The sequence below is a fragment of the Amblyomma maculatum genome, chromosome 3 (assembly GCF_055883805.1).
Source record: "Amblyomma maculatum isolate TAMU_Amacu chromosome 3, ASM5588380v1, whole genome shotgun sequence".
In the NCBI taxonomy this organism is placed as follows: Eukaryota; Metazoa; Arthropoda; class Arachnida; order Ixodida; family Ixodidae; genus Amblyomma; species Amblyomma maculatum.
This window is the reverse complement of record NC_139346.1, coordinates 47,993,967-48,011,879: the sequence shown is the minus strand read 5'-3', so window position 1 is coordinate 48,011,879 and position 17,913 is coordinate 47,993,967. Positions and strand designations below refer to the sequence as shown.

At 43.7% G+C, this 17,913-nt stretch overlaps 1 protein-coding gene across 1 annotated transcript in view; it reads right to left on the bottom strand.

Annotated features, from left to right (window-relative positions):
* LOC146194711 (uncharacterized) overlaps positions 1 to 17,913 on the bottom strand; it is a 166,978-nt gene that overhangs the window by 77,409 nt on the left and 71,656 nt on the right. Inside the window, exon 5 of the mRNA XM_084596102.1 lies at positions 12,095 to 12,200. Coding sequence (XP_084452228.1) covers positions 12,095 to 12,200 — 106 coding nt within the window. The remainder of the gene's footprint in view (positions 1 to 12,094; positions 12,201 to 17,913) is intronic.

The following is a 17,913-nucleotide window of genomic DNA, read 5'->3' as shown; positions in this document are numbered from 1 at the left end:
TCGTCCGGCTCAACATGGGTTTCGCAGGTTAGACTTCTGCGAAACCCAAATGGAAATCACTGTCGACTTGCACGCTAACCTTTACCGCAGCCTCCAGACCGACACATTATTCTTGGATTTCCCGATGGCATTTGACAACGCCTATTACTAAAGCTCACCTATTTAAACTTGAACCGTATTGCTCAATTTCATAAAACAATTCTTTCGTAACCGATCTCAGTTAATTTCTATTAACAATCATAGCTCATGCACCCTGCCTGTAGCATCCGGCGTTCCGCAGGATCTGTGCTAGGCCCGCTTTTGTTCTTAATTTACATTAATGACTCGACGCTACAAGTATAGGAAATTCGCATTCTCGCCGAGAACTGTGTAATTTATCGTACCGTTACTAATATTTCTGATCAAATGGCCCTTCAGAGCGACCTTTCCCGTGTCAATGAATGATGTAACAGCTGGTTAATGATGCTAAACGCTAGCAAATGCTAACTCGTCTCATTCAAGCATCATCACAATCCCTTATTTTTTCCTATGCAGTTGTTAATTCACCCAAAAAAATCGTCCAATCGCTCAAGTACCTCGGTGTAACTCTCTGTAGCGATCCTTCTTGGCGAACACACATCGCCAAAATCATATGATCTTCCAACAAATATCTAGGTTTCCTAGAGCGTCATCTTCGTCATGCAGCGCAGGATGTTAAAGTTCTGGCTTATAAACAATTTTCACGACTATCCATAAGTACGCTAGTCCCATTTGGAACCCTCAATAAATGTAGCAAACAAATGCACTTTAATCAGTCCAAATTAGCGCCATCTGCTTCGTTCATTCTGCATATTAGTGTACCATCAGTGTTTCATTTCTGATTATATTTCCTGTCTCGAAAGCCACGACGCTTGCTGCTGCATTGCGAGCCTTTACTTGCTTCACAAGTTTTACTACAGCACTCTGAATCAAACACCTTACATTACTCGTCTGACCCACACATCTCACTGCACTGCACATCCGTATCAGGATTTTCGGCCCCTATCTAGCACTGTAAAGATTCCAGGTTCCTTTTTTCCCCACACTGCTGTGGCCTGGAATGCCCTGCCGACCAACGTCGCCACTATTATGTGCTCATCTTCTTTCTTACATGCTGTAACAACTTTTATCGCAAAGCAATGACATGGATTTATTATTGTTGTATATGTTAGCCCACCCCTTATGTAATAAAGCCGAATTGGGTGATTAAGGTGAACAAAGTGAAGTAGGCCTGATGATTAGGACCTCTCTTTATGGCGCGACAATGCGCACAGCGCTGCCTTTACATGCAATCATCAATGCAGGCCGTGAAACACGCCTGTTAGCAGCGCAGTCACGTAGTGAGGGAGGTATGTGGTTATGGATTGTTCTACATAGAGGTTTTAAAATAGAAGGAACACGCATGTGGTACGAAGGACAACGATGTTTGGGTATTGCGGGGCTCCCGCGCCCCTCTTGGCCTTTTGTGGTGCGCTAATTCTAGTTCGTCTGGGTGTGCGCGGAGGTAGCGGAACTGCGCATGTTCTTTATGGCGGGGCGTGACAGGTGCTCGGCTTGAGATGTAGCCTGGATAAGGAAGGCGAAAGCGAAGATCAGATGATTCCGAGACAGCGTGGCTGGGACGCGGTCATGCTGTCAGCAAGCGGCGCGATGCATCCAAGGTGAACACGGACGGCAGAGCGGAGCCTTACCATGACAAAGATGGAAGCGGTGCCTCCTCCGGAGAATGGTTAGCCTATCTGCGTGAGTTGTTGCCACGCATGAAATAATTTCTCTGGTGCCGCTAGGAGCGATTTTGCCGTACCGCATTTCCCTATTCGTGCCCTATTTTGTTTTGTCTTGCCGCGCCGTGTAAAAGCACAGTCCCCCTTCTTTTTGTAATCGCAGCATAGCGCTACCGCAAGCCTCAAATGTATGCTTCACTCTAGTGTCTTCGGATGTATCATTCCGAACTGCTTTTTTGTTGTCCGCAGAATAAACCGGTATGTTTATACAAATTAAGGATTTGTGGTTCGTCGGGAGAGATCATTTCTTGCTGGCCCGTTATCCAGAAGGCAGAGTCATATTGAAATCTATAGGCTTAAAAATTTTTTAAGCGTGCGCTGCTTGAGTACATCACACGTGCTATATATTGTTACGCCTTCACTCATGTAAGATAGTATACAGTGTGACTAGGATCAGAACTAAAAACAATTCTAGAGGGCACTTTGGACAACTAAAGTGCGATTAGACGGAAGTCATTATATCGTGGTGGATTGCAGCCCTCCCCACGACACATCTATTTCCCTCTCATCTTTCACTCTCATATTTTTCCCTTCCTTTACGGTGTGTTACAAGTGTCCGCGCGTAATTGTAACAGATACTGTGTCTTTTCTATCCTGTAAATTAATTTTCAATTCCGCTGAGGCATTCTGTACTAACGCCTCCTAGACATTGCGTAGGCTCCTGTTTGCAGTGTGGTGCGGTGTTCGAGGAAGCACCAAATTTAAGGCGAACACAACCAATAGTCCATTGAACGCCATCAAAGTTCACCGGCGTTTTATAATGCGTTTACAGGAAGTTAAAGGCACAGATCTGTGACTCGCGGAATCTATCCTCATGGGAGACTAGGGGAACTATGATGGACGTTTCACGATCCGGGGCGTGAGCAGTTAATAAAGCACTTGGCTGGTGATCTAAGGGATGGAAGTCTCCCTCGAAAGCGCGGCAGCCTCTGCCAAATTATCCTGCTGACCAAAACGAGGCATTAAAGCCTTTCGCCGTAAAAGTCACTCGACAGGGTAGATGCATATGTAGCCACATGTCGAAGGTGGAAAATCTTTAACGTATTGGACAAAACACATACAATGTACCTAAACAAGTATTTCCCTCCGGTGTATACTTCTCTTCTTTGATAACGGAAAATACCGACTCGTTGAGAATGGGATAGTAAATGTTCCTTAATTCTATTAGATTCAATATTTTTTTTTTTCCCCTATAAATATGTTTTGTGAAGAAGGAGATATACAAAAGCGCCCTGTATCTTATAATGGTTTTCTGTAGCGGGATAACACCTCAACAAAAATCTGCCTTTCCGTATTAGTATGAAAACGAAAGCCAAGCACTAACTAGCAAATAGTGGCGAAGCCAATCCTCACTGCTTCAATAGGAGCCGGTGATTGTGGGCCTTAACCTTGTGTTTATGCAGTCTTAGTAATTGGCCAAAAAAAAGCAATTGTTTATTCTGATGTCATAGATATGCCTTTATAATAAGTCTGTATTATTAGAAAGCCTCTATTTACATGGGAATGTAGCCTGTATGGCAACACTTAGGGTTAGATGAGACTTCGCCGATTCCGAGAATCCCGCAGCTGAGAGCGTGTTTTACGTGTGTAACCCTACTGAAAAATCCTGTATAAAATTCGTGCAGGAAATCGTATACAGGTTTACTGTACAGGATCTGGGATACAGGATTGAGGGCTATTTCAGCAAATTCCTGTACTGCCCTGAAAAGTCCGGAATGAAACCGCGCGGAGCTCTGATACGGGAATGGCCTGCCTGGTTGATGGCCCTCATTTCCGAAAAAAACGCGTCGCCAGGGTGGAAAAAGCATGCAACAATATAAAATAAAACGACTACATTTAAAATAATATATAAAATTAAAAAAAAAAAAAAGTTTAGTACCGAATGTGGAATTGAACCTCGGTCCTTATGGTCTTCAGACGGGCACCTTAACAACTACTGTACGGCGGCTTTTTTTTTGTACGGCGGCTTATGGTTACACTGGTTATTATTCAGTATATGTAGCTACTTTTGCTCTTTCGTACTTTTATATTTTCCTTGGCAGTAGAATTTGTGGCCGTAATTCACCGATCGCCCTTTAAACACGCTGAATATCTTCGCAGGCTATCACGAGGGTTCACAAATGTGGCGTATCTTTATAATGCTTCGCTTTATTGAAGGCAAACCTTGAGATATCATAATTTGCTAGTGCTGATGTGTTTTTCATCGTCTACGAACGCTTGTAAGTTTTCCTACATAGAGATATCCGCTGCCCTAATACTTGTAATACTGGGCGTTTTAGCTTCACGTGCTACCAATGGAGCATCGATGCAAATGAATACACTTCCGACTGATCGGTTTCAATATGTAAACATTCGAGAACGCGTCGCGCGGTGTGCGGCTGTCTGCGCATCTTTCGATTGTCAGCGATGTTTGTTTATTTTTTCGCGAACAGTTTTTTGTCATCGCTAGCGAAACGATACGTTCGTGCTTCTACTTTCGTGTTGTAGGCGGCAGATCTTCAGTCGCAGATATGAAGATGCACCGCAAGATCGTACAAGCTGCAGCGACTGTTGCACACGCAAAAACAAAACGCGATGCATGTATATACTTGCTAGCGCACACATCCACGGCTTCATATCTTCTAGGTATGTACGAAACAACGCGTACTCCACATATACAGAAAAGTTTTAACGTATATTACGTATGGTTTCATGCTTATTTAGCGTGAAGGCATATTCCGACGTGGTCATCCTGGCTGAGCTTCACGATCCGCCCGAGTTGTATTGAGAAGCGGAAATACTCTGTCCCGTATCAGTTTCATTCATATCGGATTTGTCCGGTTTCTGTTAAACCGGACATGACCTGTCCTGTATATCAGCTCATTACAGGACTGGTCCGCCCTGTTTCATATCCATACCGGACTGGGATGTCGTGTAATCGATGCATACGAGAAATGGTCTGCCCTGTATTAACTCGATACCGGACTGGATCGTCCGGATTGAGATTCATACCGGACATGACCTGTCCGATATAAACTCGTTTAAGCTTCATACAGGACTGGTCCGCCCTGTTTCACATCAATACCGGATTGGGATGTCATGTATAAGTTGCATACCGGTAATGGTCTGCCCTTAATTAACTCTATACCGGACTGGACCGTCCGGATTGAGATTCATACCGGACATGTCCTGTCCGATATAAACCCGTTTAAGCTTCATCTAGGACTGGTCACACCTTTATCAAATTTATACGGGATAATACAGGACCGGTTCAAACCCGTTTGTCTCGATACGGCATTTTCCACTGGGGAAATCATCCGTCAGTACCCATATGTCAGGACCTTGTAACATCGCTTCGCTTTAGAAATTAATGATGCGGTATTTCAGGCTCTTTTGTGATCCACAGGCAAATGTTTGGCTTCCGATAGCTTCTTCTGGCTTTTTCCGAAACGGGCACTTATATAGCGCTTGCGCAAGTCTTGCTTGCATCTGATTTTATGCATCGGGTTCCAGCTTTACATCCCCCTTGTGTAAATATATAATTTAAAAATGATGTTTCACGCTTTCGCCAATTCAACTAGCTGCTTCGTGGTTGTGCTCAGCACGCGCACAGCTAGAGTATATGTCAAGGTCTAGTTTTTGTTGCCAAAACGAACGCAGGGCTACCAAAACTTGGTAAACTCTAAAATGTTCTTTTTCTTAGTAAGTGTTCAGCGACTACGGAAGCGTGAGTGAAGGATAGAAAAATGATTTTCTTTTCCAAATATGGAAGTGTGTAAATTGCTATTTATCTTTAAGAGAGCTAAACGCAAAGGAAAACGGAATAAAAACACTCAAGCTACACTAATAGAGATTTATGAAATCTTGGGTGTATTAAAGACTCTTCAGCAAATGCTTTCTGATATTGAAAAAGAATAACAAGGACCACGATAAAATAACAAGCAATACTTCTCGCAATGGTAACTCAGAAGGCTGAGATATGTTATGTGGAACGAGTTACTGCTGTGGAAAAGAGGATGATAATCAATAGCTAAACCATGGCGTCAGTGAACTGGAGCCGGGAAAAAGATTTCGATTTCGTTTGTGGGGTTTAACATCCCAAAGCGACTCAGGCTATGAGAGACGCCGTAGTGGACCACTCTACAAATTTCGATCACCTGGGGGTCTTTAACGTTCACTGACATTGCACAGCACACGGACGCCTTGCTTTTCGCCTCCACCGAAAAAGCGGCCGCCGAGGCCGGGATTTGATTCCATGTCCTTGGGAACAGTAGTCGAGCGCCGCAACCACTGCGCCATGCCGGTGGGGCGCGGGGGAAGAGGACAAAATTAACTCTTTCTTGGGATATTCAGAAGGCACCCTGATGATTTGGTCTGCAAGCTAAATGACATCGCTACCAATGCCTGTTGAGTTTTAAATCGGAATTGAAATGGTCAAAATAGCATAAATTGTCTTTCATGCAAACCTGAAACTGCTCCTAGAATACCTGTAGGATACCTCTAGGATTCCTAGACAATTGTGATAAAAATGGTTTGGTGAAAAATAGGTGGTGAGGGAAGTAACGAACAACTTAACTAATGCTAAGAGACATATGCGGCTTTGGTTGCCACAAAAAGAGGCTTGCGGCTAATGGCAATAATTACGCATGACAATGCAAATACAACAATACTGTAAGAAAAAAGGACGTGTTTTCTGGGAGGAGAACCTACTTACTAAATTAGCAATGTTCTTTAGTAACTGGTATGTATTTCAGTCGAACAAGACGGATATCCACAACCGTTCAAGTAATGCCAGTAAGTGGTTCATTTTTTTTTTCAGAAATTTTCGCTCTCGCAACTCAACGTCCAGCTACTTGTGATAAGCGGGACAATATACAGCTGAATTATATTTTTTTTCACTTTTGTTTGATGGCTGGTATGGCAACTAAAATTTAATTCTCTTACATTAGTGATCATTTAGGCTTAGTCTAAACCGACGGAATACAAGACAGATAGCATGTGGGTGATGATACCTCTAAATGAGCCACCCTGAAGGTTTTATTAACACACTGCCTCTATATTTACTGAAGATTAGCGGTTGTATTGGCAATATCGTTTTTTACAGTTTACAGTCCGTCGTGTGTTTCTTTTCAAGCGTTTCTTCAGTGTTGAGAAAATATTTCATCGTTTGTCGCCTAAATAACTGCTCCTTGCTTCCCGGTGGTGACCTAAATATTGTCACACACCAGACAAAGCGCAGTCGTGAACGTAGAAGGAACCATAAAACGGCCAAAGTTTAATCGCTTAGCTGTGAGCCAGCTTGAGCCAAGGTCCCCCGAGAAAGAAAAGCATTGACCCGATGCGAGGGCAAAATGCAGAAACTGAGGGAATGCAGCTGCACGGAGTGCATGAAGAGGAAAGGGAACATGCATAATACGCAATGGATATGCAATATAATTTAAAGTGCGGCGCCAATGCTACCAACACAAAAAGTAGGAAAAGTAGGAAAAGTAGTAGGAAGTAGGATGTCAGTCCGCCACTGTTCCGTAAGGAACAACATAATCCACGTTTCCAAGACAGCGGAGCAGTTATGGTCTGGAATACCGGTGTAGCAGTTTTTCTCGCACTTTATTTGGTGGACAAGTGTCCACAACCACATGCGGGCATCTGAGTTGTAGATAACTTCGCTGTGGCGCAGGTTGTTTCGTCTCAAGTCCGTGGCTTTTTGAGTTCTGATGCTCTAACGAGCAAGGTGGCGAGCTTGCTCGGCTTTTTCAACGAAGGAACCCACGTCTGGTGTCAATTCATCATCCGCGAATGGGAACATGGCCTCCCCCATCATCCGAACTTTTATTCCGTAGAATACACAGAGGATGTAAAGCGGGTTGTTACTCGACTAGCAGTGTTATACGCGAATGTAACGCAAGACAGTATTTGGTGCCGTGTTTTGTGTTCCATATCTAAATGCATCTAAGTCATGTCGGCCTTTGTCGTATTCAATTGTTTTGGGATCCAATTTATTTTGGAACGGTACACTGTCATATTTCGATGGCTGGTGTGACAGCTCTAAGAGTTTATGAACAAGCTGAGTTTTGAATGCCTTTCTCGATCTCTAATCACGACTGACAGCGGGCCGTAACGGAACACGATTTCACGTGTAAATACATAAGTTCGAACACCGTCTCTTGAGGAATAGCGTGAGTTTCAGCCTAAAATTATTAGATAATCTTTCACAACAGCTATCTGTTTCCTCCCGATGGCTTAGGAAATCGTCCGAGAAGGTGCATGCGACCTTTTTGAAATAGTCTCTTAGGTGGCCTGATATAGGCTGCAACATATCAGGCGGTTGCAGCGGCGCCGTCTTTCTTTGCTGGCACTCACGGCAATACGAACATTTTGATGTACACACGAGGGAAGCTTTGGGCAGTCGGAATTCTGCCACGCCCTAGACATTGTTCCCTTGGATTAAAATTTCCCGTGGGTAGGCTCGTCGTGGGAGGCGACGAGGATCTCCTTGCAGAGGCCGACTGGTGTTACCAGGATGTAAACCTTACCACTAAAAGAGGAATGTTCATTATAGAACGCACCACATCGAACAGAGAGGAATGGCAGCCCGCGAACAAAGTGCGAGGGTATCAATGAATGATGACCTTCTAGATGCTTCAGAAGCAGCTTCAACATTTTGTCCTTACTTTCTGCGATGAAATTGGACGATGTGACAGTGGCAAGTACCGGTCTTCTGTAATGCACTCTGTCCTAGAGAGCTTGGGAAGCTCTATTTGTCCCGCCTCTGTGTCTTTTTCTGCAGACATTACTGCACCGACGGCTTCAGTGGTTATGCTCTTCCTTTGTTGATACTTATCCAGCATGTTTGTCGAATCCTTTCTTGGCGTGTCCCAAATTCACTTCACCGGCGAGCGAAAATATTCATTCTACTGCATCAGCGTATTACTGTTCACTGTGTGGACGATAATAAGAACCTGTTCTTTTGGCCAATAATGCAAACACGGGGGCCAGTTGGTTGATCATTCTGTGGAATACTGCGCTACTTGATATACAGAGACATTCGTGTGTCGCTTCATTCGTGTGTCGTCGTCCATTTGTCTCTGTATATCAAGTAGCGCAGTATTCCACAGACTGTTCTTTTGGGTTTAGGGAGAGTTTGGGGCTCTTGGAGGTCGCAGTGTCGGCCGTAACGTTCCCTACATGCCGAATCTATTTGTGGGCAAATTTATGTGTGTGCGCAAACCTCTTTTAAGAGCAAGGACGTACTCCAACGTAGTTCGCAATTCGTCAGGATTGGCTGCTTTTGTTTAAAGCAATCTGTGTAACTCAAGGTACCTGCACAAGTTTTGCATATATAATAGTTTTAAGGGGTAATCGAGGACTTATTCTACTACTTCCTTATACGCAATTTGGAGTAGAATTCCAGTGTCTTGGTTTCTCCTGGTAGACGCTCTTGAGCGTTTGTTAAAATGCATCATTAATCCTTTCCACAAGGCATTTCGCCATAGGGTGGTACGGTGAGTTGTGCATCTGTTTTACCGATAACAATCGACTGTTCTGTTTGATAACTTTGGCCGCAAAAACGTTTCCTTTCAAGCAGGACGTCTCTGAGTACAAACACTTCAACCAGCGCCTTGGCCATCCTTTGAGTCTCGGTCCTAATAAGCGCGGCTGCATGAGGGTACCGAGTGGCATAGTCAGTCATTATAAGGATGTATCAGTTCATTGCGCCCATATCGCCTTGAGTGGGCAAAAGATGTCAATAAGCACCTTCTGAAACGAGATCTCGGTAAAAAAAAAAAACTTGGATCAAAAGCGTTTCGGCGTTGGGCGTTCGCAGATATCACATGAGGCAAAGCCCGGTGTTGCGTCATCCTGCGCTGCGGCCCAAAACATCATTTCTGCATGTTTATTAGACTTTCGTGTGCTTTTTGGCCTCCTATTTGTCCCATCATGTGCCAGCCTCAGAATAGGTGATGTATACTTCTCAGGCACTACCACATGCGTGTACTCTCCGCCAGACTCAGCGCCTTATTTTCAATGGAAGACGTCGCTAGCAGTGAATAACTGGTGACTGCTCTGTCCATTATTCGGCTGTGCCGTGGCCACGCGATCGAAGCATGTGCTTAAGGCCGTGACTTCATATAGCTCATGGGCCAGCTCTTTGCGGCACACGCCAGCAGGGCCTTGTGGAACTTTCAACTGGCTGAAAAAAAATCACCATTACAATTCTGTGCTTTTTAGGTAATGCCGGGCAACCATCAGTGAAATCAGGAAGTGGTGCGGCGCTCTAATTGTCTGGCGCTCTCTCCAACTTTTCCCTCAATGGTGTTCATAAGTCTCGCTTTCCCTTTACCTTGTGGCAATTAGAGTCACGATTGCCTGCGGGCCTAGCACCTTCCACGGTTACCAGCATCAGATCATAAAGGAATGTTGAATTCACTTCCATTCTGCAAGCTTTATGCAAGCCATTCCCTTAAAGTAAGCTGTATGGGCACGTGTGCCGGTGTGCCATTTAGGAATAAGATCACAAAATTATTTTGCTGAAAAACCTCTATATTTTTATCAAGCAGTTAGTATTACACTGTATAATATACAACCATCATGAAAGCTTCAACAACAATACTATTGTAAATGTTCATTCAGTGGTTTACACAATAGACTACCGACAACGAAATATGCATTGATAAGAGAACTATAAAGTATTGGCGAAATATATTCAAAACAGGTTAAGTAAGACAAAGGATTACACACAAAACACAGTGACCAAAATGCCAAATAGAATTAGCATTTCGATGAGGGCGAAAGCATTAATCAGATAACGGTGGCAAAGGTTCTTGCGCAGCTTTTACGTTCTGTGTTTCTTGGTTAGAACCTATCGATAGTGACGGCGTACGAGGAGATGAGACCAGTTGATCGCGGGCTCGAAAAGCTTGACTTTAACAGAGTGGTTTGCCGCGATAGTGATACCCTAGAGGCTGAATCTCCACAGAGCACAATGACATCTGTTGCGATTGTGTCTGTCTGTTATATTCCGCCAGAGCACCAACTCTTTTTAAAGCTATTAACGTATATTACAGGCCGATCATATGTGATAAAGTTATATTTCATGTGTGATTTGCCGAAAAACTAAACTGGAAGCATTTCAGGTTTAACAATCACATGCTTTTTGTGGCTGCAATTAAAATATAACATACAACGTCACTTGTTTTCAATACCAAGGTGTTATGATTGTACCACCTTGTTGTCCCACATCCAGATTTAAACTTATCGCCTGAAAGGCAGAGGCAAAGTAATAAGTAATTATAGAAAAACATGGCTTGAGTATCATTTCAGAAAAGCAGATATGATACTTTGAGTAACGACCAGCAAAAAAGTATTTCAAAATTCGACTTATAAACTGAGTTCATAGGTATCGGCAACGTTTAGCAGTTTTCTGCTGTTACCGACCGTGCTCTGGATATCGTATTATCGATGCTTTTACTGATACGCCTTAAGTTAGAGTAAATCAGACTGATTTAATCTAGATATTAAAAACATTAGTATAGAAACTGGGCCAATAAGGAACAGTGCAGGTGCAATACGTTTGCATTCATATAGAATCGAATGTTTGCAAAGTCGTGTAAGTTAGTTTTCGATGATAGTTGAGCGGGCGAGTTGGTTGATACATCATCCAAAAAACAGCGCTAACAAACGGGGACGAAAGGAAGGAACCACAGGAAAAGCGCTTGTTCCTGTGGTTTCTTCCTTTCATCCCCGTTTGTTCGCGCTGTTTTTTAGTTTTCCAGGTACAAAACGAATTTCTGACCAAATACAGTTACTACCAAGCTTAGAAGTTAAACCGAGACGCCGATGAAGAACCTAATCAAGGCGTCCGTGTACAGGTTTCGTGTCTCGGTATGCCGCTGCAAACGAAAATCGTGACAGCACACTGACAGCGATGAGTAATGTCATATGAGCGGAAATGTTGTTGACTGCTGGGGGTTAGAATGAAAAACACTAACTTCAAACACCCCGATGAAGCCCATTTGGAGTATCGAGCCCTTCACCGCTACTTGGCTAGAAGAATTGCTTCACCTGCATTTTGCTCTACGTGAAGCAGTGGCCGGGCAGAGGCATTTTTGAAGGTTGCTTTCAATGCTCATATACAGAATACCAGTCGAGGCACGGAAAATGAACAGCCAAATATCCATAACTAAGCAATGCCATTACGCTTGGACAGCTCTGAGTGCCAAGTTATGCTTGGCCTCAGAAACTCACCTTCTACAAAAAAATACTGTCTACGGCAGCTTGTAATTCTCAGAGATCAACCTTGTTATTGAACTTACGTTTGACCTGTAACGGATTGCTTTTCGACGTCACATCTTACATCAAAACATTTTGTACTAGTATTCATGGAATATTGAAACGATTCTTCCTTGTAAACGCAGTTACCTGAAACAAACCAAATATCTCATTTCGTGTAAAGAGAAAAGAAGCGAAACTGTGCATACTACGGTACAAAAAGAGAGCAAGAGAAGTATTACAATATGTTCAACGTTTTTTAATAAGATGTGTCAAGTTACCTAAGCCTCCGCCATCGCGTAGCAAGAAACGTCAGTTGAATTCACTCTTATTCTTTTATATATTGGGCTTCTTGGGTTTCTAGGGTTTGACGTCCAAATGCGACTCACCTTAATAGAGACGCGCGTAGTGGAGGGTTCTGGAAATATCGGCCACCTGGGGTTCTTTAATGTGCACACATGCACAATAGCACACATGCGCCTTGATTCGGCTCTAATAAAAAGTGGCCGCCAAGGCTGAAATTTGATCCCGCATCCTTGGGAACAGTAGTCGAGCGCCGTAACCAATTCGCCCCCCGACGGGGTTTTATTACATATTGTCGGTAGAAGACATTTCAGATTTTTGATGTTATAGTTAACACATATTGGTTTTCATCATGAGGCCTCCTACTAATGCAATATCCCATTAATGTGCCATAAGCAACATTATCGTCCTATTTCCACCACCTTCCGACCTCATCTACGCAGTGCACTTTTATAGAACAGTCTGCCACAAAATACCCCTAAATCAGCATTGCATGGCTATCTAAATGACTTCTTTTTATCTTTTGACCGGATCCCGAAGTGCAAAGGACCCTTTAGAATTTCAACGCTGGCTATCATTGGGCCTCAGATTATATCCCATACCTAGCTGCCTAATATTAAGTTAACTCACAGCTTCTGGCACATTAATGCAATTTTTTAATACGATGAGCCATATGAGGCCCTTGCCTTCCAAATGTTCCATTGTTGCTGATAGTAATGCAGCATACTATGTATCGTAAATGACAAGTCCTAATGTCTAGGGCACGTCTTTTAGGAGCTACTACGCAGATGTTTTTATCAGCGTCTCCAGTAGCCAGCCAGAAGAAAACGAGCGTCCAAGTGTTATGAAAGGCTTTGGCGACATTCGCTTTGACAGCCAACTGATAGGGCTTGCAATTTGACTCACATGTGCTTTATTAAGCCAGATAATTTCTGTAGAGAACGTGTTTATTTGATAATGTGGAGGATATATACACAATAAAAACAGCATGGCCAGGGCATCTAGCGTAAAAAAAAAAGATGATTGTTGGGTGGGGTTTATGAGACATCCAGAAGCAATGGGGCCTAAATATTGTTACGCTGAAAGCCTTCGTGAAAACTGGACGTTGGGGAAACCGTATCAGCAGTCAGTTCTCTCTGGCTGAGCGCGCACCATTTCCTCTTTCTACTTCCCTAGCGTAAACCACTTCATCTTTGCGGCCCGTTACATTCTTCCTGCGCAATTGAAGTGGTGGTGATGAATTTTTTATTGCGCCCAAAAACAGGGGACCACTCAAAGGACCGGTTGCTCTGGCTTAGAGGAGGTCTGCGGGGATCTCTTGAGATGGCGCGGCCTCCACAGTGTGCTGGGTAAGCCAGCTTTGGTCTGCTGGCTCGGAAGTACGCAGGAGAGACTCCCACGTCTCTGGGGTGTTTGAGTTGTCTGTGTTGCAGTGTGTACAAGTCAACACCATGTCTATGAGAGTGACCGGAGTTTAGCAGCGTTTACACATGGGGCTATCTGTTCCTGAAAGATCTTGCTGTATAAGATGGGGTGTGGCAAGCTGCAAGTTTGTAGTTTGCGCCATTGGACGGCCTCGCGTCTTGTTAGATCGCGGTGTGCGGGAGGATATGTGAATCTCTGGAGTCGTTAGTGCTGGAGTATGTCTGTATAAGTGGTGAGTAGACAATCACGTGAGATATTAGTGTCAGCGAAAGCAGGGTGGCTGATCATACTCTCGGCTCTGCAGCTGAGATCTCGAGCGAGAGTGTGTGCCTGGGTGTTTCCGCTGAGGGACTCGTGAGCTGGAGCCCAAAGAAGCCCGCCAGGCGAGTTACGAGGTCTCACGAGGGTGGCAAGGCTTCAAGCGCGCAGTGCGAGATGCTTGGCTTTTTTAATAACGACCTGTTGCAGTGCGGCGTGCAATCACGTACGTTATATCACTGATGCAGTTAATATTGCTCTAAGGTCCATCATTGTGGCCTGGCGATTTCTCGTGAAGGCCACGCCTTCGTAGCTGTCGCCAAAGCCAGATAGCATAGTCCGAATGTATGTAACGTGCTGAAGGCACTTATCACATCGTGCCTTGAAGCGCTTTTGCGAAACAGTGGTCCGCAGGCGCCCTAGTCGCCGAGGTTGTCAAGACACTTGGTCTCAATAATGCAGGGATCGTCGCTTAGGGAAAACGGCAATATGGTTTCCAGGATGTAGCGTCATGGTCGAGCGTAAAGAGGAAAGCAAGGACTATAATCCATAGTCTCATAGTCGCTGTATTATAACATTTGTGGCAAAATGAGGATGGTGTCCCAGTTCTTGTGATCGGCTGCTTTTACATTAAAAGCATATTTGTCAAAGTCTTATTTCTCCCGTCCCCATCAGTCACGTATTGTAACGCGGGGTGGTCCATGGGGTAAGATCACTGAGCGGGGCGGAAACAGCGAGACCTGATGACTTGTAGCTGATGCGTTTCAAGTCTCCTCATTTGTCGCCAACGGCGTTGTCAAGGCTACGTGACTAGGTATACAATTATGTAGCGCGCCATTTCCTAGTTACACGTTCCCGCATTCTTGAAACGGACACACCACAAACCACTCTTTGACACAATACAACTGCTTGAAACGTCCTGTAAATATTCCTTTTGGGGTCGGCTCACACCCGACAACCTATCAATTTCAAAAGATAGGGAACAGGCCGGGCTGCTGCTTTTCGTTGTGTCCCATCATTGCTGTCGCCATATTCTGGATGTTGTCATTTTCTTAATTCGCCGCCAAGGCTAACTCCTTATTCGTGTTTTTGTAAAGTCCTGCTCTTAAAAAAGACATAAGCGGATTCTGGCTTTCACTATTGCATTTTTAAAGAGTGATTAGACAAAACAAGAATATTTTGTAGAGGAGGGAAGAAAAATATTTACAATAATTTGCGGTCATTGGCAGCGTTCACAAGCAAAACGCACCAGCTATATCTGACAGCGCATCCCCGGAACATTGGAATCGTGATCGCGTCGTTTATAACTTAAGAATGGACGTTAAATCTAAAGTGTCTGCTTTATTTTCACAAAAGCGAGAACAAATAAGAAAATTACAACTTTGCAGATAGGTAGAGCCGTAACTAGGCCTTGGCAGCCAAGATTTGGATTTAAACCATGTACCAATGCTGCCGGAGTATGATGATCTGAAATTACTCTGGAAACAAATGACAGATTGGATGTGTGTAAAAGGTTTCTCTCCAATTCAGGGATTTACTCTTATATACTAAGTTAGGGATTAGCGTATCGCGCTCTAAGCTGCAATAAAGAGCTGTTATTTTGCTCATTTCGTGCTTTATGTAAATGGCGCCGATTCAGGCCAAGCATTCGAGGCTATTTTACTTCAGATATTGACTCTATTGTAGTCAAGTTTACTGAACACGCAAGCGCGCGGTTTTTATTTCGTTGAGCCCTTCTAAGGCGTGCATCGGCAATATGGGCACTAGTGATGGACACATATTGACATTTACCCTTCAGAGACATGTCCCATATGATGCACCAAACATTAATTATCTTCACATCGCTCAGTACATAGGGATAATGTTGCACAGCATGGTACATGCCACAGTCACCTTCATATAAACTGACCCTGTAGTGTAGCTCTTGAACATCATTTATATCAACTAAAAATAATGAAGCCAGAAAAGTCGCCTTCAAGTTAGGACCGCCGGATGGGCTTGTGTTGATTTAGCGTCTTTGAAAACAACCACAGTGCGCTTAGCCAGGCGAGTGATTTCTAAACATTGCGGATATATTCCACTACGCTTCCAGAAGATGGCACGAAATCAAAAACGACACAAACAATTGCTCTAAATTGTTCATGTTTGAAGCAGTCACTGTGCACCTTCTATTATTGCAAAAGGGAATGGCGAGCAAGCGCACATTTTCCTACGAGCGGCCAAATGTACAAGGGGTCATTTACATAATAGCAACTCATAAAATGACTTGTCGAGAAAGCCTAATACAGAATAAAACAAAAGGAGAGGAAATGTCAGCAGCAAAAACTAACAAAAACCTGCCTAGAGTCGAGTACGAAATGTCAAGAACCAACTTGGCTATTACGATTGTATTTAAATATTCATAAAACATGTAAATACGAGAAAATATTAGGAAACCATATATGCAAGAGGAAATAATAAACAAGGCCCAAAGGTTGTATTACGGCTACTTGTACTGATCGGTAGCAAGGTCTACAGATGGCTAGTTAATGAAGAATGGTTAATACGTAATGCAGCTATTATCATGAATGAGCTGGTTCTTTTTATTTGCCGTTATACTTGTATCCCTAAAGCAAGAAGGGGGTTGTGTGCAGTGTATGCTTTCACGATATTGATTGTCCCAGTCACCGAATTTATTTGTCGTTGTGAATATGCCTCTTCAGTCGTATGGTGACACCAATGGCCTGCCTCTCGAACCTAGTCAATGCCATGAGATAGAGATATAAAATATGCGAATATAGACAGTGAAAAGAAGAAAATAATGCAATGCTTAATCTCTGCAACCGTTATCAGGGTGTAGATAGGTTCTGAGCGTAATGATTAAGGTACAGTGTTTTCATCACATCTTGCACTCGACGAAATGATAATTTTCCTTTGCATGCCACTGCGCATTTTGTCGTCACCATAATAACTAAGAAAGGCCGTTTGGTCCAGCAACATACCTTGGTAATCGACTATAGACGGAGGTACCCAGAAAAACGATAGCAAGAGAAAATGACTAGAAAGGAAACACGACTTGCGCACTGTTGCGTTCCCTTCTCTGCAGCTCTACAAACCTTAAAAGCGGCTCTTCGCCGTGCAGCCCATGAGCAACTCGCCGCGTAAATACGACAACTTTATCATTATGCCATAAATGGAGGACATGACATCTACCAATGGCTTCCAGGACACACCGGCATTGCGGGCGATTACCGGGCGGACTGGGTCGCACGAACAGCCCACCAAGAAGGCGATTGTGTGTTGATTCCATTTTCCACGGAAGACGCAGCGGCCAGGCTTCGCGCACTTGGGCGGGAACAAACGCTCTCCTTGTGGAATTCTGACCAGTTTTCGAACCGCCGCTTAATATCCCTGGACCCTGACCTGGAGCTCCGGCTTCCACCTGGCCTACCCCGATGTGAAGAAACTTTGCTGTGCCGCCTGTGGGTTGGTGTAGCATTTTCCAACTCTTATTCTTTTGTGATAGGTATGGAAAAGAGAAAGATGGGAGTCAACAAATGCGCCAGTCACGCGATAGTTTTGTATTTTGTGGGCTCTCTTTAGAACGTGAAAAGTGATACATGTGAAGCTTTCTTGATAGCAATTTATTGGAATGTTGGTTTTTGAAGGCGCTCTCCGAATTTTATATCACCTTTATTTTCTAAGTGTATTGCACTTAGAAAATATCAAAAATTGTCTTAAATACAAATTAGTTGATTTCAAAGTAAAAGGCTCGTCAGATGGGTCGAAGCTGTAAACGAGTGATTTCTCTGGCTTATCTAAAACGTTGAATTTTTGAACGCTTGCCTTAAGGCAGCCTAAATAACCGGTATACCTCTAGAGAAGACTGTATGAAAAT